Source organism: Onychostoma macrolepis, chromosome 03 (assembly GCF_012432095.1).
Source record: "Onychostoma macrolepis isolate SWU-2019 chromosome 03, ASM1243209v1, whole genome shotgun sequence".
Lineage (NCBI taxonomy): Eukaryota > Metazoa > Chordata > Actinopteri > Cypriniformes > Cyprinidae > Onychostoma > Onychostoma macrolepis.
Genome location: NC_081157.1, coordinates 36,444,554 through 36,466,137, shown reverse-complemented (window position 1 = coordinate 36,466,137; position 21,584 = coordinate 36,444,554). Strand labels below are relative to the sequence as shown.

At 36.7% G+C, this 21,584-nt stretch overlaps 2 protein-coding genes across 4 annotated transcripts; one reads left to right on the top strand and one right to left on the bottom strand.

Moving 5' to 3' along the window:
• Positions 1–2,261: 2,261 nt before the first annotated feature.
• On the top strand, positions 2,262–4,952 carry ccdc43 (coiled-coil domain containing 43). The gene is made up of 5 exons (XM_058770248.1): positions 2,262–2,607; positions 3,027–3,117; positions 3,768–3,903; positions 4,037–4,086; positions 4,275–4,952. Exons 1-5 carry the CDS (start codon positions 2,341–2,343, stop codon positions 4,460–4,462), a joined length of 732 nt encoding a protein of 243 aa, XP_058626231.1. The 5' UTR covers positions 2,262–2,340; the 3' UTR covers positions 4,463–4,952.
• Positions 4,953–5,103: 151 nt separating this feature from the next.
• Positions 5,104–21,557, bottom strand: moto (minamoto). 3 transcript variants are annotated; one of them, XM_058770246.1, is made up of 9 exons: positions 21,348–21,557; positions 20,922–21,035; positions 20,317–20,465; positions 20,077–20,190; positions 19,329–19,407; positions 17,688–19,253; positions 16,793–16,927; positions 16,134–16,314; positions 5,104–9,615 (listed from the first exon to the last, which is right to left on the bottom strand). In XM_058770246.1, the coding sequence occupies exons 1-9, from the start codon at positions 21,351–21,353 to the stop codon at positions 9,413–9,415; spliced, it is 2,547 nt and encodes an 848-aa protein (XP_058626229.1). In that variant the 5' UTR covers positions 21,354–21,557; the 3' UTR covers positions 5,104–9,412. The 3 variants fall into 3 exon arrangements, with proteins under 3 accessions (XP_058626229.1, XP_058626228.1, XP_058626230.1); XM_058770245.1 differs by having other exon boundaries at positions 17,688–19,407; XM_058770247.1 differs by lacking the exon at positions 20,077–20,190 and having other exon boundaries at positions 17,688–19,407.
• Positions 21,558–21,584: the final 27 nt, after the last annotated feature.

The following is a 21,584-nucleotide window of genomic DNA, read 5'->3' as shown; positions in this document are numbered from 1 at the left end:
TACAAGAAAGTTTAGAAAAAATATTAAATATGTTGTTAATAAATGTTATTATAGATTATAAAGTGTTTTATAATTAAATAAATCCAAAAGGTCATCTAAAATGACCATTATTTTACCACTTTAAATTATAAAACATGACTGTAATACATTTGAATACTTTTTAAGGACACCCTGAAAACAGTCACGACCACACACGCTGATCACGAAGCAGGCCAGAGGTTTGTGTCACATGCAGATGTGTATAGCCGGGATACTGACAGAGAGGACACAGTATTGGTCCCGGAGGGGCTTCAGTGATGGGTGGTGGGAGATAGAGATCTTTGAAAAAGAGACAGAGAGAGCGTGAGTGTTTGCCTTTGGACCCGAGCATGTAGATGCCCACCCGCATGCTCTGCCACAGCCCCTGGCTCTTGTCGCTTTGTATCAATCTGCGTCCCCTTGATAAAAATAGTGCTTAAAATAGTGGCCCACAGCAACAAGCAACATCATGACCAACGACCCTGGACCCTTATGCCTGGGAATGGCCTTATCAAGCAGTCTCTTTTTCCATCTTTACATTTTACCTCTCCGCTCTCATGTTTTCTCTGTATCAGTCATATAAATTAAAATCTTATACTTTCAAAGAGCATCAAACTTTGTCTTCCAATTAGAAAAAAAACCAACAAAAAAAAACAGAACATCTTTCCTCTCACAGAGATGGCATGAAAAAGCTTCAGACGTCACAACCAGATAGACCATAAACATAATCAAACAGGAAAAACACATGAGCACATACAGAGGCTAAATCAATACAGAGGCCAAATTCATTACACTGTTCCTTTATGTGTGCAACCTATTTGTTCATTTGTTTTGAACTTATGCCTTACAGTAATACTGTTGAAGCCTGATGAATTTTACTCGCTGGTTAAACCACAGAACAAACACTGATTCACAAGGGACTTGTAAACACCAATGGACACTTCAGATACAGTCTCCTGGATTTAACCCTGTAAAGCCAGACATGCAGAATAACAAAGCAATTTTTTTAATGGAATATTTGTTGAACCTTCACACAAAATCTAAAGTAAGTGGATATGTGTGTTATGTTTTGTATTACACATCCGGCTTTTATAGCTCATATGATATAGCGAGAATATGGAGCTTACATTCGAGGAAGAAAAAACACCGCAATTTTAGTCAGAGGCTCAAGCTGAAAAAAATAATAATAATTTTGTACAGATATTGTTATTTATATGGACAAAAAAAACTTGATAAATTCTGATAGTTTGTAATGTAAATCAGTAATTTCTTTTATAACAGTATAGAATATTTTTATGCAATATATATATATATACTTCCCAACAATATGTCTTAAAAATATAATATTCAAAAGCTTCATTATATACTTGGGGGTTGCAAAACATATAATGCAATGCAATACAGTGATTGAGAGATAAAATTTTCTCAACAAAACTGCTGTATCATACATTTTACCGTGATTTTTTATTTTTTTAATGGTGAAGTTCTCCTTACATTTACTTTACCTTACATTCACTGCGAAAGAACGTGTGTACCATGACCTTTTGATTGGACATTTTTAGAATTACACTAAAAGGTATTTTACTAAAAATGTATGAACTATCAATCAGAGGCAAGAAGCAATTAATAGATTGTGTGCAACAGGTGTTTCAGCTAAGTTTTGATCATATTGATATATTAAAGACCTTAGAAATCCATGCATCAAATACGATACAGCATGAACGGGCTTTTACGCAGATCTCTGTACATACACAATTTATTAAACATAAACACAAACATTCTATAAAATATTTTTGCAGCCCTCTCAGCATATTGATATGATGTATATTAATTTTATTGACCACTGTTTAAAACTTGATTATGATTCCTAAGTGAAATGACGTTTTGTACAAAATATCAATGCCCAAACCAGATGCAAACGTGTTAATCTATTGCTGAAATACAAAAAATAAATAAAAATAAAAATCACAGTACCTGCATAGTCTTTTTTTTTTTAATACAGCAGCATCCAACAGTTCTTTACCTGGACCCAGATGTGCACCTAATTCGGCCTTCAGGGTTAAATTGGCAGCTAGTGCCCTCTAGTGGTGAGCTTTTTGGTTTCAACTGTTGATATCACGTTGCTGCACACACAGGACGCTTGCATTATAAAACAATGCATGTTTAAAACATGATGCGCTTAAATTATGAGCATTTAAATACGCTTTTCACACGTACTAGACGGCACTCACTTATATGAATACCAAGCTAAAATGTAATCTCCCCGTGTAAATATTAAATGCAAATGATGAAATAACTACTAAGTTCGCAAATTCTATCGCAATGAAAGGATGCCTAAGGTATGGATTTAGCGCATTTGTGTCTGGCATTCTGCGCGGACATCCCGCCTCACTATCAGGACCCCAGCCAGGCAAGATGGCGGCGCCCAACCAAATCGCCGGGGAGTTTGAAAACTGGCTGAACGAGCGGTTGGACTCCCTCGAAGTAGACAGAGAAGTTTACGGAGCATATATACTCGGAGTGCTTCAGGAAGAGGAAAACGATGAAGAGCAAAAGGACGCTCTTCAGGGCATTCTGTCCGCTTTTCTGGTCAGTGCACGCGCATGTTCGTGTTCGTGCGTGACACTCGCACGCTCAACTCAGCTGTCAAGATATTTCACACGAGCGGCTCTGCTGTCAGAAACACTGTAACATTCAACAATTGTTCTGAAAGACACTTCTATGTTATAAACTGAATTCCTTTATTGACCCTTCATTTGAGCAGTTAAAGTGTGAAACGTGATCAAACGCCTGTTGCCATTCACTGGTATTATGTTTATTGTTACTATTAACATTTACTCAAAAGTAATCGAACACGAGCGACTTATTTTCAGATGTTGGAAACTATATTTGAGTGTAGGTTTACGTAAGGTGTGTGCAAAGAGAGATTGGTGAGAAGTCACTGTAAACATCTATATACAGTCGTTTTAGGCTTGTGTTAGTAAACAGGGGTCACTTTATTGTCTTAGGAAGAGGACACTCTTGAGGAGGTTTGCCAGCAGATCTTAAATCAGTGGACTGAGTGCAGCAGATCTGCAGTGAAGGGTGCTTCGGCAGATGGTAAGTGGAGAGCTGAAATTTAAAAAAAAAAAGATTAATCACCGTGACCCCATTTATCAGTCTCGTACTACTGCGAGTGATCGGAATTGACATATTCTAAAAGAAATTGCACTACTATTCAAAAGTTTGTGGTTTTTTAAAGAAATTGATATTTTTATTTAGCGAGGAAGCATTAAAACTGACTGTGACTGTAGAGACATTTATAATGTTACAAAAATTTTCAAATAATCTTTTGAACTATTAAAAACCCTTAAAAAAAAAAAAAAAAGGTACCAGTTTCTAAAATACAACGCAGCACAACTGTTTTCAACATTGATAATAGTAATAATAATAATGTTTCTTGAGCAAATCATCATATTAGTAATGGCTGCTGAAAATTCAGCTTTACTGAATACTAATAAATGACACATTAAAATATATTAAGTGAATTCAGTAAATATTGTAATAATGCTTCACAATTTTACTGTTTTTGATTTTACTAAACTGTTGAACAGTGCTGTACATCTTATTTTTATTTCTCACTTTTTTTGTTTGTGTAACAATTCCGCAACTTTAGTATAACTTCAAGATTTTCATAATATCCTCTGTGTTATTTCACAGTACAGTAATGGTGATATAAACAAAAACTGTCTGTTTTTTCCTATTTTCAGCTGAGGTTCAGGCTATTGCCAGTTTGATAGAGAAGCAGGCACAGATTGTGGTCAAACAGAAGGAGGTGTCAGAGGAAGCCAAGAAGAGGAAAGAGGCTCTACTGGCACAGTACGCTAATGTCACAGATGAGGAGCAATATCCTTTTAACGCATATGTTTTGTAATGTTGTATTTCTATGGCACTTTGTTAAGAATAAAGCATCACTGAGTCTCTCTCAAGGTCAGGGATCAGGTGATCCAGTGTGAAGCAGTTTCTTTAACATTTGCACTGAAGATGAAGAGGAAGAACCAGCTGCAGTGGGGATACCCAGTGACAAATGTATCCTTTTTTACACCATCACTCTGCTATGTAATGAACACGATCACTTCAGGAGACGATCTCTGCTCTGGTTATATACAGTATATATAGCGTGCAGTACTGTTGTAGGAGCAGCTGTAGTATGATCTGCAATGATTAGACTAAATATCTGTATCTACATGAACTGTTCCCTTCACTGCCAGCCCCAGCCCTGTTCAAAAACACCAATGTCGAGGAGGTTTTGAACCGCCGCAAACAGCAGCGTGACCAGGCCAGAGAGGATGCACAGAAGAAGAAAGAGCAGGACAAGGTACAACGTGAGAAAGACAAACTGGCCAAGCAGGAGCGCAAGGACAAAGAAAAGAAACGCACACAGAAGGGAGAACGCAAGAGATAGAGAGAAAATACAGAGCAAGAAAACTTTTGTGGACTATACAATACCAAGGTCATTTATCTACAAGAGAAAAATACAATGCGATCTTAGCAAACAGTGTCCCAACTAACAATGTATGCATCCATGTCCTGTTTTGGGTCCGATATTGCTTATTGAATGACCTATTGGGCCTATTTAGCTGTTTTCTTGGCTTGTACAAATCAAATCACAAACCAGCAAACTGAGTGAGAAATGTATCATGACCCATTCATTTTTTTCAGGTGCTTAGTAAGCCCTATACAGGTGCTTACTTTTAAGTAAATCTCACACAACCTGTCAATAACATGTTCAGGTTGCATTTCAACCCAAAAATCATTCATATTTTGGTAAAAGACCATTTCCCCTAATTGTCATTACCGTGTTACATGACTATTTAAATTGTAAAGTATAATTGTAATGAACATAATGTGGCTATGCAAAATATCTTCACAATACTAAAATAAGTTTTATTTTCGTTTTGATGTGTGTGTGTGTGTATATACATACATAACTTGTACATACACAATATGAACAAAAGTATTGGGACAGAAACTTTAGAACATAAAAAGGTGCTTCCAAAACTGAAAGAGTGCTTCCACTTCCAAAAAAAGTTTTGTAAGTGTATAAAATGACTGTACCAATAAGTACAAGTCAATGGTGTTTGGTGATGAGGTTTTGGCTCAAGATCTGCATTTAAAGTCACACCAGAGGTGTTCAGCTTGGATTAGGATTTGGCTTTCTGCAGACCAGTCAACTTCTTCCTCACTGACTGAATTAATCATTTCTTTTTGAATCTTGCCTTATACACAGAGGCATTGTCATGTAAGATTAGAAAAGGGTCCTGTCCAAACTGTTGCTTTAAAATTAGAAGCAAACAATTCCCTAGAATATCATTATATGCTTAAACATTAAGATTTGTTCTCATGGAAATTACTAAAGTAGCCAAACCTGTTCATTAGAAGGGGGTGACCCAATACTTTTGACAATATAGTGTATATATACAGGTGCATCTCAAAAAGTTAGAATATCGTTTTTTTTTTTTTTTTCAAAAAGTGAAACTTTCATATATTCTAGATTCATTACATGTAAAGTAAAACATTTCAAGTTTTTTTTTTGTTTTTAAGTAAAAGTAAAATAAAAGTAGAAAATACAGTATCAAAACATTCGAATACTAAGATCCTAAGATCAATCAAAAAAAGGATTTGCAAAACAGAAAAGTTCAAGTTCTTTAAAGTATGTTCATTCATGCACTCAATACTTGGTCGGGGCTTTCTCTTGAAAATATCCCATAGATTCCATATGGGGTTCAGGTCAGGCATGCTGGCTGGCCAATCAAGCACAGTAATATCATGGTCAGCAAACCACTTGGGAGTGGTTTTGGCACTGTGGGTAGGTGCTAAAGTCCTGCTTAAAAAGGAAATCAGCATCTCCATAAAGCTTGTCAGCAGATGGAAGCATAAAATGCTCCAAAATCTCCTGGTAGACGGCTGCATTGACTTTGGACTTGATAAAACGCAATGGACCAACACCAGCAGACGTCGCGGCGCCCCAAATCATCAGTGACTTCGGAAACTTCACACTGGACTTCAAGCAGCTTGGATTCTGTGCCTCTCCATTCTTCCTCCAGACTCCAGACCTTGATTTCCAAATGAAATGCAAAATTTACTTTTATCTGAAAAGAGGACTTTGAAAATTAAAACTGCACTGAGCAACAGTCCAGTTCTTTTTCTCCTTAGCCCAGGTAAGATGTTTCTGACCTTGTTTCTGTTTCAGGAGTGGCTTGATAGGCCTTTTCCTGAAGACGTCTGAGTGTGGTGACTCTTGATGCACTGACTCCAGCTTCAGTTCTCTCCTTGTGAAGCTCTCACAAGTGTTTGAATCGGCTTTGCTTGACTGTATTCTCAAGCTTGCGGTCATCCCTGTTGCTTGTGCATATTTTTCTACCCAATTTCTTCCTTCCAGTCAACTTTGCATTTAATATGCTTTGATACAGCACTCTGTGAAAGGTGTCAATGAATTGTCTTCTGGACCATTGCCAAGTCAGCAGTCTTCCCCATTATTGTGGTTTCAAAGAACAAGAGATACCCGGAATGTATACTGTAGGGATGGTCATTTAATGAAACTCAAATGTAAATATTCTAATATTTTGAGATACTGGATTTTTGACTTTCATGAGCTGTAAGCTCTAATCATCAAGATTAAAACAAAAAAAAATTTTGAAATGTTTTATTTTATATGCAGTGTATCTAGAATATATGAATGTTTCATGATTTTTTGAGATGCACCTGTATATGTGGCAAGGCAGTTGAAAAGTGACCTGGATATGTTTCCATGAGATTCACTCTTTAACATGTTTCTGTGAAATTCACTCTTTAACATTTACCAGCGGATAACCAACATGCTTGTGTCTAAAACAGCATAAATCCCCATCTTCTTGCCTTGAGGGACTTTCAAATAACCTGTGAACCATTTTTTATGTTTTCCATAGGTTGCTCCTCAGTAGCACTCCATTGATTTTTAACAGCTCAAAATACAAAAATATATCTATATTTATTCAGCTTACAAACTTTTTCAGAAACCAATAGAAGCCTTCTCAACATGTAGCAATATATGGAGAGGGCTCAGAGACAACCCAAAGACAGAGAAACAAAACTGCTAATCAATAGGAGAGGAGAGGAGGCGGGGGCCGACATATGTACAGTTTTTTGCTCTTTGTGGCTGTTTCTGTCTAGGTTGTGGTTTATTTTTATTGTAGGACAGTGATGAACCTAAAGTGAGAAGGGTATGTGTGTGTGTGCACATATATATATATATATATATATATCAATTGACAACTGTTCATTTGAAGCTGCTACATATTGTGCCAATACCTTGTAGACTGCCTTCTCATATACTACAATGAGAAACCTTTAATGTCTGTTAGCTTGTAAGATCAGGTGATTGAGGCATTCTTTTATCAAAGCCACAGTATTTAACATTTTGTACTTAAAAAATATCCTGAAATTGGTACAATAAATTGAGTGGTGTAAATGAACATGCTCACTCGACTAAAATAATTTGAATCAGAGAATATAGTTCTGCCTCAGTGTCATGTGTAGGTTTTCTACCATAGCCAAAAGGTGCAGTTTTTAAAATTGATGTTGTATGGGTGCTGTAGATGCTTTATTTATCCTACAGACTCAGTTTGATTCAAAGGGAACATCAGAAGCTACACTTTGCTTGTAAACTCTGGGTGTCGCTGCCGATTGCAGAAGATGTTATAATTTCTACTATTTATGCAATAAGAGCTCTGACTCTTCAACACTGTTGACTGGTGAAACTTCTCATCTATCCAAACACTGCTTTGCTTGATGTTTTTCATCACAACTTAAATGTTGTAAGGTCAAATCTTTGCCATATTCAGGTGTCAAACTTGAAAAGTGTCCAAATGATTTTATAAATGGAAATCATCTAGCAAGGTACACTCTTCAGTACTGTTTATTCTGTTAAGCCTCAACTCAGTGGGCATTTAAGGATCTTCGATATGACATTTGCTAGGTAAATGTTTAGGATTTTCAGAACTGAATGAGAGTGAGGAACTTGTTTACAAACGGCTTTCATAACTGAGCCAACCAACTGTTTTTGGCAAGCTGATCATAACGCTGTTCTTTAAAACATACATTATTGTAAGTGAACAGTCAAATTCACTCCAGCTTTACTGAATGATTTTAGTTTTACTGCATACAGACTGGGATCTGCATTTTTTTAATTAGAGCATTGATTAACATTGTATTCTGAATCAATGTTTAATTAAATAAACAGTAGTTTTACGCACCACTCTGGGAGTTCTGGGATTTTGTGTTGTGTTCATTTAATTGTTAAACTTGGAACAAAAGCATAAGCAAAAAAACAAAGGCAATATGAGTACACGTCATATGAACTATGTCAGTCTGTAGCATTTTCTAGTAACATGTTGTTGACATCATTTATTTCAGTCCATGAATGATGTTACTCTCAGCTACTCAATATATCCTCAAATGAGTTACATCAAAGACAGATTGACCACATACATACATTGAAAAACAGAATACTGAGTTGAATTCAGAATTGAGATAAACAAACTGCAAATAAATAAATTCACTTTCAAATTTTCCAAAAACAAAACAGATTTAGGAAAGATGTGTGATTGTCATTGCTTATCCAGTGAGACCACTAAAAACCAAGTGCTGACGCCAAAGAATCATGCACATAAATAAGTAAAATAATAAAAGGACAACTGGAACACGTCCTGTTGATCATAAATACTGTTTTTGCCTGAATGTGTCACTGGAACTAAAATTAGCTGAAGATTTTGAATAGGTTGTAGGAGACACTAATTAATCTGTCAAAAAAAAAAAAAAAAACCTTAACACACAAATAATTTTTTGTTTCCTGTGCAACTATTTATACATTTCTAGGTTAACTGGGCAAAAATATCCCATTATCCTCCAAAGCCACAGATCTTGCTCTTGCCATACATTCTGTTCCATTATCACCATTAGCCAGTTAAAAGGTCCCTCTTCTAATTTCATCTCTCTTTCGGTCACTGTTAAATCATTCTTTCATACTCTCTCAAAACGTCTTGCTTATACTGGCAGTTCTTCTGGGGTCCTTAGACAAAATAGCTCAGTACTGATCTTACTGCCATAATTCCATGTCTTTTGGAGAATTTGATTATAATCTGATTGGTGGTTTTCACAGAAGACTGATAAATATTAATGAACTAATAATTCCATCTGCTGCCCACAACTGAGCCTAACATATCACTTTAGTGGAATAACTTAAATAACTCATTCATTCTTCTTAAAATGCAATCCCATCACCTCTTGCACCTTTTTGGACAGGTTAGACCGATGTTAGTTTGTGTCAAAAAACACACACAAAAAAAAACAAAACTGTATACCTGCCAGAAAATGATCACAGGGCAATCAGTGCTCTCTCCAAGCTGCTTTGCTCAGGACTGTTTTGGCCTAAAGGGGAGCAGGTACCCAGCTCGTCTCTCTCCTCTGGGTAACTGTTTGTTTTGGGCAAAGTCATTTGCAATGCACACCAAAGAGTGGTTCGGGCCTTTCTGGTGCTGCTGCACAGGTCCTTCACTGCAGATGCCAACAGAAGGATCTCTGTGAGATGTGAAAAATAAAATATATATTTTTTTCTCCTTTTAACACACAAGATATGTTAACTAAGCAAATGTTCAGTTACTAAAGGCTGGAATACAATACACGATTTTTGAATATCTGAATTTACTATCTGAAGAAGTTGATGCTAGTTGGTGAAAGTCAGAGCCAGTCTGCAGATTTGAGATGACAGATTTCATAGAAAATCGCAGTGTCTATAACAAATGTGAATCTGCCGAGGGCTCCCTCGGACATCTCTTTTGGTTTTGCCCGAAACGTTATGAATGTTGGAGTGAAATTCTCCAAATAGAGATTCTACTCTAAGGCTTATTCTTGTGACCTCTCCCCTGATCCAGTTGCTGTTTTCGGTTGGTCTGACTCTCTTCGTGGGTTTGGCCATCAAATTCAAAAAGTTGTCCAATATGTAATGGTGGTAGCTAAAAAAATTATTCTTTGTCTATGGAAAAAAAAAGCATCAAAACCACTTTTTAAATCCTGCGTGTCTGAACTCTCTTGCACTTTGCACTTAGATAGACTTAGACACAATCTTTCTGATAGCATTAATGGCTTCGAAGCCACCTGTCAAATGTCAAGGATAGCAGTTTAAAGGTTTGACCCTTTAATTTTTTGCATGATCGGCATATTGCCTGTGCCCACTGGCCTAGAAATATGTGAAACTATGTATAAAACTGGAGGAACTGATGTAATTATATGGTTTTAAAATCATCCAACCCTTTTCCTTTCCTTTTTTTTTTTTTATTGTTGTTTTTTTGTATTGTCCTGTGTTGCTTTAAGGTCAAAATAAAAAATATATATATATTGCATAGTTTGTGGTGGTCACAGACTCTAGCTGCAGACTTTGATTCCATCCAGTCGGAGGATATCAAACAGAACATGTTTGATTTTAGAACCTGTTGTTTTCATTAGTCATGCGTCTCCTAGCAACAATGAGCATGTTTCTGCATGAGTTTGTTGTGATCAGAACAATTTGAAAGTCTGCAAGTGTATGATAGCCGTTTAGTTTATCATGCCCAGTATTTTAAAATCTGTTCCGATTTTAAAAGTCGTGTAGTGTATTCCAGCCTTAAGCAGTAAAACTAAGGCTGAGTGGGACTTTACCAAGCCCTGTCATCTTCCACTTTTTAGGATTGTGGCTTCACACTAGTTTATAGGGATGTCATGAGAACCGATACTACGGTACCAAGTCAGTATAAACATTTTAAAATCCTAAATACTTGTTTTTCTTCAGTAGAGTAAGTACCGATGGTACCAAAGGTAGGAACTAGCAAGGCTGAAATTCTCCCGGTGTTTCAGTTGGTCCTCAAAGGGTAAAGAAGAAGAAAAAATGCATACAAACACACAGAAGAACTACACGTGGAAGATGGCGACGACTAGAGCTGGACAATAATTCGATATCAATATGTATCGCGATACATATTTTTTCAATAACGGTAATATGATTTTTAAACACATTTCTGATATTTCGATATACATTACTAGAAATACATTGATTTATTTGTGGCGTTTGACTTCGTTGAATAAACATGAGCACTGCAAGTTTCAAAATCAAAACGCTGCGCGGGTGATTTATATGAATGTATCTCTGAAGGGAACCGACTGTCTGAATAGTTTTGATGGCATTTTCATTTTATCTGATAAAGTAGCGTTCATGAGCAGCGCTGCTTAGTTTACAGCAATTACTGGGGAAACCGCTCTCAAAGTGCCTCCTACTGGCAGAGAATCAGATTGCATTTTCAATAATAATCCCGTCTCCTGCAACATGTTTTTGTTTTTGTGTGGGGGGGTGGGGAGAGAAATGATAGAAATTAATACTGTTATTTAGCAAGGATGCTTTAAATTGATCAGAAGTGATGATAAAGTCATTTATAATGTTACAAAAAATTTATTTCAGATAGATGCTGTTCTTCTGAACTTTCTATTCAAAGAAACCTGAAAAAAATTCTACGCCGCTGTTTTCGAAATAAATGTTTTTTGAGCAGCAAATCAGAATATTAGAATGATTTCTGAAGGATCATGTGACTGGAGTAATGATACTAAAAATTCAGCTTTGAAATCACAGGAATAACTTGCATTTTAAAATATTTTCAAATAGAAAACAGTTATTTTAAATGGTAAAAATATTTCAAAATGATACTGTTTTTGTTGTATTTTAGATCAAATAAATGAAGGCTTGGTGAGCAGAAGAGAATTCTTTAAAAAAAACTAAAATCTTACTGTTCAAAAACCTTTGACTGGTAGTGTATGTTAGCCTATAGTTTGAAGTTAAAGATATTAATATTAATAAGGTGAGTCTGAGATGTTTATTTGACAGTGATTTCACATTTCTTGTTTGTATGAAGGCTAAATACAAATAAAAGGTGAACATTAACCTTTTTTTAGACTTGGCAAATTCATTTTTCATAAGTTTGTAGGTACAGACATCTGTTGTGGGCATTCTTGGCAATTTTTATGAGGCTTTTTTTTTTTTTTAATAGTGTTCATATCAATATCGGAATTACATCGTATCGACCGAAATTAAGAAATATATCGCAATATAAATTTTGGCCATATCGTCCAGCCCTAGCGACGACATATGAATATGATTGTGTGAGATTTAAATGAGCTCGCAGCTCTAAAAGCACGAGCGCTGTGCATGATCACACACACACATAGTTACTGTCTGACAGCTTACCACTTGTTCATTCACAATGTATCCATCTGTGGATTATCCTTATTAACGTTATTAGATAATATTACTGGTTTAAATAATTGTTGTTTATATTAATGGTTTTACAAAATATTTTCGGCCTGCCAGTATGTCAGTGAATTTAAACTAATGCTTGCATTCAGAGTATAGGTGTGTGTGTGTGTGTGTGTGTGTTTGCGCGCGAGTGCCACTAATGTTGTTTTTTAATTGTAAAAAATAAAGGAGTCCATGCTTAAAGCTGCAGTCCGTAACTTTTGGCGCTCTAGTGGTTAATAAATAGAACTGCATGCATCTTGCGGAAGAACATTGTAGCCGGAGCTACTTCTCTCTGTTTATGTCTATGACGAATCACGCAGGTACTGGGCAGATTCATGGTCAGTGTTGGGTAAGTTACTTTCAAAAAGTAATTAATTACAGTTACTAATTACATCAGCAATATTGTATTTAAATTACTTTACTGATTACTCTGTCTGAAAAGTAACTTAGTTACTCAATAAGTAACTTAATTATTCAAATCGCTAATTAGGCTACATCTTAATATCCCTATAAACCTTAATAGAAATTAAACTGTTTATTCTTTCAATTTGAGTCAAACATAGAATAGTTTAGCCTTTTAGATTTAACACAACTTTAATACTAAACATTTTTATAAAAAATGTTAACCTTCTTTGGTTAACAAATATAAATACTCTGCAAAATATCTGAATAACAAAAAAGCTTAAAAGTTAAACAATACATTTCAGTTTGGCAAGATGTTCATGAAAAGCCCAATTAGTAAAATCCATACAGGTTTATGTAAAAATAACACGTTAACTAATGTAGGTAAGAATAAATCACAGAAATGATATTCTTTTTTTCCATTAAGTTAATTTAGAAAAACGTTTGGAGTATTTTTGTTCGTTAAATATAAGTTTTATATAATGTATAACGACCAAGCGGCCAGCGGCAGACAGTGAGCTGATCATAGCCTATGTTTGATAAATTTTGCCTTCTCAAGTCATCTTGACTTGCCTAAAATAAAATCTATAGATATACTAAAACAGTTCAAGCATATAATAATGTTTAAACGTTAAACCTGCACTATAATAAGAATGTGTGCTAGCCTATATCCAAGTTTGTGCGGAGTGGAAGCTAAAGCGCGCTCTGCAGGACATGGAGGCACCAGGGAAATCACTTGCATTTTTTCAGTGGAAACAACTTAAAATAGCCTACGTCGTCATTTTTTTTTTTTTCTGATAAAGGTAAGAGTAATACATCATTCGGAACTGTAAAGGGTCTACTTTTATTTGTGTGCGCTCACAATATCAACAAAAGGTTGTGCTTTTATTAAACAAAGAAAACAAACATGATGCGTTTTCTGCCGTCTCGTCTTGAACAGGAGCGCTTCACAAAAACGAACCGAAGCTGAGCGAATACATGCCTCACAGACATGGTAAATATATCTATAGAAAGCTTTAAATTATCACGTAACGAAAAAAAAAAAATCAAAAACAAAGTTTTATTATAATCTTAATCATAATCAATAAAGATGCATTTCTCTCTAAAGGCGCGTCTAATGAGGAGACGGCAAGTCAGGATCAGCAACTTCATCCTTGCGACACGGACTCAGAAAACATAGTTTATTAAAGGGGTGGTTTACTGCTTTTTTTCTTTGCTTGATTGCGTTTATGGGGTGCAATATAACATGTCTTCATTTGTTAAAAAACGCCTTATTTTTCATATATTTCACCTTTATTGTAAGCCGCTTTGTCCTCTGTCATTTGAACGACCGGTTGACTTCCTGATTCTCTGAAACCACTCCCTCAGAAACAGGCGATGGGCTCAGATTGGTTAGTTGGGCCGGTGTGTTGTGATTGGCTAAACTGCGTACTGCACATTGTCCGGAAACTTCACGCCCATTACCTTCACGGGCGACAGTCAAATGTAAATAATGGTGTCAATATTGCTGTATCAGTTTGAGCCAGAATCAGACCCAGAAAGCGGTAATGAAGAGAGTCAAGCAGAACTTCCGCAAGCAGGGCTCTTACAAAACGTTTCTGAATGGAAGTTTGCTGTTGTGATTACATATAATTTTTTGAAGTTCGTACAGGTTTGTCTTATACACACAAAATAGCATCGAACTAACTGGCTACTATAACCAAACAGCGATGGCTTGTGTTTCTTGATCAAATCTAAAAATTACGTCATAAAGTATACATGGAAATTACATTTACAAAATTAGTACATAATTACAAATTCAGGTCCAAAATGTTTGTACGCGTTTGTCAAAGACACACGAAATAGCATTTAACTAACTGGCTACTAAAGCCAGCGTTGGCATTTGTTTACGTCCTTGATAAAACTAAAACATTACATCTGAAATTATACATGCAAATACATTTAAAATTATGAAATCTTACTTACAGGTTGTGGCCCAACAACTGCTGCCTCTGGTTTTAAAGTTGGAACTGCTCCATGTTTTAGTAATAGTTTCTGTGTGAATCCGGCATTGAACTCGTGTCGATTCTGGAAGTTGTCTTCCGTAAAATGCGCAGCACAGAGAGCTAAATTAGGATTCTAATTGTCAGGAACATAATCAAACATAAATTTTAACCATTGTTGACGAACTACAGCGTCCGTAGAAAGCCCGAACACAGAAGACCTGACAGCTGGGTGAAAATAACACCGTTTCGACGGCATGGCTACAACTCTCCACTATAACTCTTCCTCTTCGACACAGCCGCAGAACATGGCCTTGCCCCCTCTTTGGCATGTTCCGGAGGGAGGGGTTGATGCAAATTTATGGGTTTTTTACGTATGCAACCCGGGAAGTATCTCGTTGTAGTCCCATATGAGTCGTTTTTGTAGGCATTAAACTTCCTGATTTTTAAAAGACGATATCTCCGCTTACGTTGAACTTTCAGCGCAGCAACTTTGCAGATACTGTTCATGCACCAACAGCAACATTACACACTATTTAAAAGGAAAAAAGTGAAATCGCAGTAAACCACCCCTTTAAATAATTCAAATATGTCCTTACTATTTCCCGCGGACACATTCATGGTCATGTTTGCTGGGGCTTTGCGGCAAGCTTCAGCCTATTGCGTGCATTTGAACGCAGAACTCTTCAGCTGCACTGAAGTCACTTGCTCTCGCTGCTGCTGCGGGACACTAAACATCACCGAGCCGCTCTCAGTCGCGGCAGCACGGTCTCGGCTAATACGGGACATTAAGTATTTAAGAGTATTTAAGGTTTCTCTGTGAATCAGGGAAATCTGAAAGTGAACGAACCGGCGCGCGGAGGGTTAATGCCGCTGCATTCAATTTTATCTTTAGATGGTAAATTTAGATTTCAAATTCAATATTGATTTTAGAACTGTTGAAATTATTTAGTGTATGTAACGCAAGTACTTTATAAGTAACTGTAATTAAATTACCTAAAAATGAACAGTAATCCCTTACTTTACTTTTTCAGTGGATAAGTAATTTAATTACAGTAACGCGTTACTTAGTAGCGCGTTACTTAGTAGCGCGTTACTTAGTAGCGCGTTACTTAGTAGCGCGTTACTTAGTAGCGCGTTACACGCAACACTGTTCATGGTGTACTCACTTATTATGTAAATTTTGAACAAAAAAAATTACAGACTACAGCTTTAAGTTTTTTTTTTTTTTTTTTTCTTCATGGTATCGACTTGGTATCGAGTATCATGTAGTTTTAGTGGTATTGGTACCGACTACTAGATTTTTGGTATCGTGACATCCCTGCTAGTTTATATAAGATTTTGTAGTTTTGTTGTATATTTCCTGGTTTTGTTATAGTGTACGACTCACTAACCCCTGTCCTCTCTAAAGAAGGCCACTGGCTGCCTCTGTCTGCTGCTGGCATTGATGAATTCGTCCTTGCGGCGTGCCTGAGTGATGTAGATGACCTCAAGATGCCTGTCCAATGCTGAGCCAATATTAGCATGAAGCGGAAAACTGCGTAACTGTTCCATCTTGCCAAGCAAACCTGCCACCTACAAACACAATGCAATTCTGCATTATAATATAATTCATTTGTAGCTACAGTTTAAAACACTTTAAATTTAATTCTAGAATATAAGATCACAGGAGGCAAAAATAGAAATGATACATGTGTAAAATATTCACTTTCTATGAAGTTGTCAGTTTCTTTTTTCCACCCACCACTATTAGATTAATATTACTTACTATTAGATGTAAAACGTGAAGTCAACATAACACTATGGATGCCAACAGAATTTTTTCATGATTTCATAAATCATGATTTTTAGAAAGCACAATAAAACAGTAATAATGTCAATAATGCCATGATGTCAATGTTGGTAGTAACAATTCAATATTATTTATGTTTTGTTTTTTTCTTTACATTTTTAAACTATTTCTTTGAACTTTTGGGCAGGCTCATTAGCACCGTCTTGTGGCCCCTTGTTTGAAAACCCTTGGCAAGAATTTTATGAAAAATACTGGACTGACCCTGGCCTGTTCGCGCAGCTGGTCTACAATGAGGCGGTCCAGTCTGGAGGGGTTTGGAGGCATTTTGGGTAAAACACTACTGGTCACCAAAGACACGCGTTTTCCTGGGTAAGTCTTTGTAAGAACAGCTTCTGCCTGTCAGAGAGAGCAAATTACATTAGTTTCTCACCTCATCATGGTTGTGAAATGAAAAAAGGTCAGCCTACATGGTAATTCAGTAGCATGATATACCAAGACAGAATCTGTACAAGAAAATCATTTAAGTAACTTATTTTTCCATAAATTATTTTCCTAAAAGAAATCACTGTTTTGTCTATAATAGAGTGCTGCAGGAATAATGCATTTTTGTATGCCAAAACCCAGAAACAAGTAAGTATTTTAGCACTTCCCATTCCATCATCCTGAAGTCATTGAGTTTCTTGAATGGATTTTTGCTTAAATGCCTGAAATAACCTTAACACAAGCTTAAAGCTGCAGTCCATTACTTTTTGTGTTCAAAATTCACAAAATGTATATAATAAGCGAGTACACCATGAATCCATTTTCCAAACCATGTTTTTGTCTTGTCCTGAATTACTAAGGTACACCAATAATAAGTGTTTACATTCGGACTATTTTAGACTGGTTCAGGTAGGCACCACTGCGGAGTAGCCCAGTACCTGCGTGATTCGTCATAGACATGAACAGAGAGAAGTAGCTCCGGCTACAATGTTCTTCTGCAAGACGCGCAGTTCTGTTTATTAACCGCTGGAGCGCCAAATGTTATGGACTGCAGCTTTAAGATATTTTCAGGTTTTCTTCTACGACAAAAAATACATCAACATTGCAGGACATACCTGAAAATTCATACATGAATTACACGAATACACTTATGTCTCAAAAACATCACACTTACTTGCTTTCTCTCTTTTTCCAGCATCCTCCACTGCTCGTAACATTCTTCCAAGTAAAAGTGTAGCTGACTGTTGGGGCTTCCAAGTGCCTTGCCAAACTTAGGTAAAGTCATGGCCGACAGAAACCCGGAGAATGACCCATCTCCTGATGTTTGGCTTAGCCCAATGCATTCTTGTAGATAAGGGCTGAAGGGTGAAATATCTCCATCTGGCAGACGTTCATTCATGTCGATGAGAGGCACAGAGCAGTAGGGCAACTGTGACTGCGACTGAATCGGGTGGCATGTGCTTTTTCTGGGATCGCCCATCTGGTATAGGAATGAGAAAAGTTGTGATGGTATAGCTTTGGCTGGGTTTGAACTCGATCCGTTGTGTCTCATTTGTCCTCGGTACAAACTGCCCAGTCCCTGATATGGATTCTGCAAGAGTCCTGTTTTTTTATCTGCCTCTTTAGGGAAACCAGGAAGTTTGGGTTTCATGCTAAATCGCGGAGAAAAACGCCCATCAGCCATGAGGCCCGCGGACAACCTGTTGTTCTCTAGCTGGAGGTCAAAATCTGAAATATCCACATTTCCCGCTCCCTTCCTTAAACCCTCAAGACTGGCCTGGCCTATCGCACCATGTAGATTTACTGTGTTCCCCTGACTCAAATCAGCCGAGACTCTCGCTGCAGGCCGGAACAACTGCTGAGAAGGAAGCAATGGAGCAGCCCCTGATATGTTTGTGAGCTTTGCGAAACTCTGTGATTCATTGTTGCTGTTGGTTTTTGCTGAAATCTTAGCTTGTTTTTGGTAATGGTTTGAATGCATAGGCTGGTACTGCTTTACACTGTTTTGGGCGGTGCTGCTTCCTATCAGGCTGGCTTCTTTGTTTGGGTGGAGGGCTGGAGGCACCATGGTAGGAGAAAAAGTCTTTGGTGGCCCAAACCTTGAAAATTCATTCGTAGTATAATGACTTTGTTTTTTCTCCACTACTTTAGCTCCTCTTTGCTCCATTTGGTTGCGTGTCACCTCTCTCTTATAATCTGGTGTTTGAGTAATAAGCTCGGACATCCTTTGAAAAGCATGACTCTTCTGCTCTGCCATGATTTCCTCAAGATTCCTCTGTGCTAAAAGACCATTCTGGGTAGATTCTCTGCAATAGTTCATATCCTGCTCTGCCAAGAGAAAGGCCAGTTTACTGACATCCTGCACAGAGAACGATTGGGTGTTTTTCAGTTTATCTTTGCTCACAGATGAAAATTCATGAGGTGAACTGAAATAGGAGTCATCCATTGTTTGTGGAGGGCAGCAGGAGCTGTTGACTGAGTTTATATAATCAAAAAGGCAGTTAGTGGTGCTGCGGTATCCTTCCTCCTTCTCGGGTGTAATATACTCAGGTTTACCAGGCCTGGTCTGGTAGAGGCTAGAGCTTAATGCTGGGGGTGTGCTCAGGCCTGGGGGGCGAGGGAGATCTTGAGGAGAATATGTGCTGGCCTCTCCATTACAGGTGGAGAAATTGCAGGGAAGTGCAGAAGAATCAAAACCATTCTGAAGTTCGGCCCACTGATGAGATTCTCTACCAGCAGGCTGAGGAGAAATATTGCTGACTGGTTTAGGACAAATCTGTTTTGTTGGGAATCCGGAAATGGGCGGCATCTGTACCTCATTATTGAAGTATTGCATCCTGTCTTCTCTTGTCAACTTTGGAGACCAGACACCTTTCAGACTAGATGGTAGCCTACTAAAAATAACAATGATTTTTGGCTTAAATTATGAAATTACTAAAGATGTCATAACATGTTAACACAAAACAGTTAAATAAATGTTCAACATATGCTTATTTTTTAACCAGTAAGGGCATTTATATAATTTGACACATACAAAAGTCGCTATAGTGGAGCACCCTTTTAAAATTTCTCTTTACAGGTTAATTATTCATAAATCAAACACAAACAGGATGCACAACAAATGTAAAGTCATTTAAAGGCAGAGGACTTTATCTTGAGGCATGTAAATTTGTTTTAAAATCCTTTTGTTACTGTAATTATATTGTTATACTGTATTTGCATTTCCCATGATTGATGTATCTAGTTTTGATGCAGTTTTGGAATCTGTAGCATCTGATGTTTTCTGAGCTTTTGAGTAAAGAGCGATGTTGCATAAATATACTGTAAGAGAAATATTGCAATCCTCACAATTACACATGTGCCTATTATTTAGTTTTACATAAGAGATATCTACAACAAAATCATGCAATTACAATTTACGCAAAAGTATGCATTTTTTAAAATTGCATTGACAGCCCTAAATTACATTAAATACTATTAAATTAATTTGAATTGGAAATTAGTTATTAGTAATAATTACCATTATAGGTTAATTTCTGTAACATAAATCAAGAGGGACATACTTCTCTGAGACATATGAGGAGTATGGGTCCATTGAATCTGGTTCTTCCAAGATGTCTGACACTAATCCATAAAGATCAGCCTCACTCCCACAATTATTGGCATCTACCAGATTTCTATGCAAGATAAACATTATTTTACTATTTAATAACAAATCCCTTTTGACTCACAGTAGCATGTTAATATATAACATCCATTTTTTACAGTATTATTAATAGCCTATGTGTCAAAATCAAACTAACCTGTTATTAGGTATGACTTGAGGCCAGTTCACTGATTTACAGTCTTCTTCCTGAGTTGGCCAAACTGTGTAAGGGAGTGGTGCAGAGTCTTCCACCGGGCAGTCCAAGAATGGGTTGAATGACAGCAATCCGCTGTCTCTGAAGCTATTCTGCAATTGAAGAACACAGCATTTGTTCATAAAAGGCATATAAAGAAGTTGTTAATTGGATAAAATATATACATTTTAAAAATAATTACAGGTCTAAAAATAAGCAACACTAAGAACGCCCTTAAAACGTGCAATTTAATTAGTTTGTTATTACAAATGCTGCCCAGTTCAAATATCTATTGAAACATCTATTGCAATTCATACAAGATGAAATATTTAATTTTGCAAACCTTAGCAACGCACAACAGACCACACTTCACATCTTTTACATTTAGGAAAAACCCACAGACATCTGACTTTTTTTTTCTAAATGGTAGATAGCAACGTTAGTTTCAATTACTATACATTCAAACATACGAGGAAATTAAATGGGACAAATCTATACACTAAAATCATAACTGTCTTTTTCAATTCCTTTATGCAGTAAAGCCACAATTTTGAAGAAGCATTTCTCACCTGAGGCTTGTTTGTGGAAAAGTAGGAGTCTGGTCCTGAATTATGAAATCGATCAAAGCCTGTCCTTGGTCCATTTGTATCCACGTTGATTTTGCTTTTCGCTGCATTATTAACCTTAAAGTAAAAGAGTAAAAACATATACTATCTGACCATGGACAATAATGACTTGACAAAAAACACAGGTCCAGTCAAATGAGGCCTTGAGGGGATTTTCTTTTGCCTGGTAATATGAAATATCTGACTTCACCTTCATAGTTAAACACGAGTCGATATCACTGCACTTTACTGTTCTTACTATGCTAATTAATATTTTAATTAGCTTCGTGTTCACTTGGTAATCTGTATCATGTTGGTAACTAAGTTAACTTAACAAGCAGACAGAAAAAGTCAATTAGTCAGAAGTTTTTCCTCAGAATTAGCTCTTACCTCCATTGACAATGAACTTTGCAGGCAGAGGGCCTCTCACTATAAATTATTAGCGATATAAATTATAAATATATAATATTCACGATTGTTCTAATTAGTCAACTGATTTACTGTGAAAATAAATTAAAGACGACAAATGTCTTTCCCTTAAATTTAAAAGCTCTCGACCTCGCCCGTGTCTCTTCACGACTGTGACCGCGAAGCGAAGAGTTTGCCGTCTCGAGCCGACAACTGTTT

Excerpts from the sequence above, each read along its gene's own strand:
- ccdc43 (XM_058770248.1), top strand. The coding sequence starts at position 2,341 with ATGAAAGGATGCCTAAGGTATGGATTTAGCGCATTTGTGTCTGGCATT. Across the intron at positions 2,608-3,026 it reads GCATTCTGTCCGCTTTTCTG|GAAGAGGACACTCTTGAGGA; the intron begins GTCAGTGCACGC and ends TTATTGTCTTAG. Across the intron at positions 4,087-4,274 it reads GGGGATACCCAGTGACAAAT|CCCTGTTCAAAAACACCAAT; the intron begins GTATCCTTTTTT and ends TGCCAGCCCCAG.
- moto (XM_058770245.1), bottom strand. Across the intron at positions 19,408-20,076 it reads TCCTCATATGTCTCAGAGAA|TAGGCTACCATCTAGTCTGA; the intron begins GTATGTCCCTCT and ends TGTTATTTTTAG. Across the intron at positions 9,616-16,133 it reads CTTCTTTAGAGAGGACAGGG|AGATCCTTCTGTTGGCATCT; the intron begins GTTAGTGAGTCG and ends CACATCTCACAG.